Raw genomic sequence first — 1261 nt, forward strand, 5'->3', positions numbered from 1 at the left:
ATTTTTTTGGTGTTGGAGTTTAGATATGTATTTGAAAAACTTAAGGGCCGGCTATGAATTTGGTCTTAATTAAATATAGAGAAAGATAATGAAATCTTTAATAAAATATTGAAGAAGCACATCCACTCCACCTAATTGGAGTACTATATACTATAATAATATCACTAAAAGACACATTCTCGATTTCTTTAAGGTTGTGTTCTGCAAAACTGTCTTTTGCAAGTCCTGAAAAATTAAGATAACTTTATTAATCCTAGCTAGTGCATTATTAAGCTGCGTACAATAAACACTTGTAGTTCGACCCTTTCTCGGACTCCGCATATTGCGAAATGTTTAGTGCACCAGGCTGAGTTTTCTGGTATAAGCAACTTACTGAGTTTTTTGTAAAGAATTTATGCATATCAAGTTACTTTTTAAGCATAAATGTAGTGGCTGAACCAAAACTATTGAGTACTGTCGAACCGTATAGTACTGTAGCTTAGCCACCGGGAGGACTTGGTCAAAATCAGCATTTGTTTAAGACTTAATGAGGTCTCTTGTAATTCCATAGTCTGAGCAAAAAAAGAAAGAAGCAACATTCTCTTTTTCTGTATATTGTATGAAGATAAGGCGAAAATAGAGGCGAGTTAGGAAGGCCCCTCAAACCCCTGAGATGGATGAGGTTCCGCGGCCTGATTGGGAATCATTTGAAACCATTCTCTCCAATTTCATGGAGAATCCAGAAGAGGCAGGCTTGGTCTTCGGTATGATGATACAGGTGGATCCAGACGCCGTGGTTCTTAAGATTTCTAACAGTCTTGGTTCTGTCCATGACACTGATTATTCTCGTGAATGCAAGGTTGCCCTTCTAGCAAGGTTACTTACTAACCAGGACTTAGGTACTAATTGGAACAATCTGTCTGTGTCAAGTCAATCCACTCTTAACTGTGTTCTCCTCGATCGTATCATGCTTGAAGAGTCAAAAGCTATCACCACTAGGATTTGTGACATTGTTTCTGATTTAGCTCCTTCACTTCTCCCAGATAACAACTGGCCGGAATTACTGCCATACTTAAACAAATGTTTCATGAATTCTACTTCAAACAATTGCTCAAGACTGTGTACTTTCATACTATATGCGCAGCTAGTTGACAAAACTGACGAAACAGTAGTTGGTTGCGTGAAAGATTTGCACTCGCTATTCCTTAATATACTGAATAATGATGATACGCTCGATGATCTTGATGTGAGGATCACTGCCACGATGGCTGTGATCAGATTC

The 1261-nt window shown here is 38.2% G+C and overlaps 1 protein-coding gene across 1 annotated transcript; it reads left to right on the forward strand.

The window, feature by feature from the left end:
- Positions 1-160: 160 nt before the first annotated feature.
- On the forward strand, positions 161-1261 carry LOC124892381 (importin-5-like; the record flags this gene model as incomplete). The annotated part of the gene is given in 1 exon segment (XM_047403678.1): positions 161-1261. A coding segment is annotated over 1 exon segment (609 nt), but the record flags the coding sequence as incomplete, so codon positions are not given.

Source organism: Capsicum annuum, unplaced genomic scaffold (assembly GCF_002878395.1).
Source record: "Capsicum annuum cultivar UCD-10X-F1 unplaced genomic scaffold, UCD10Xv1.1 ctg4650, whole genome shotgun sequence".
Lineage (NCBI taxonomy): Eukaryota > Viridiplantae > Streptophyta > Magnoliopsida > Solanales > Solanaceae > Capsicum > Capsicum annuum.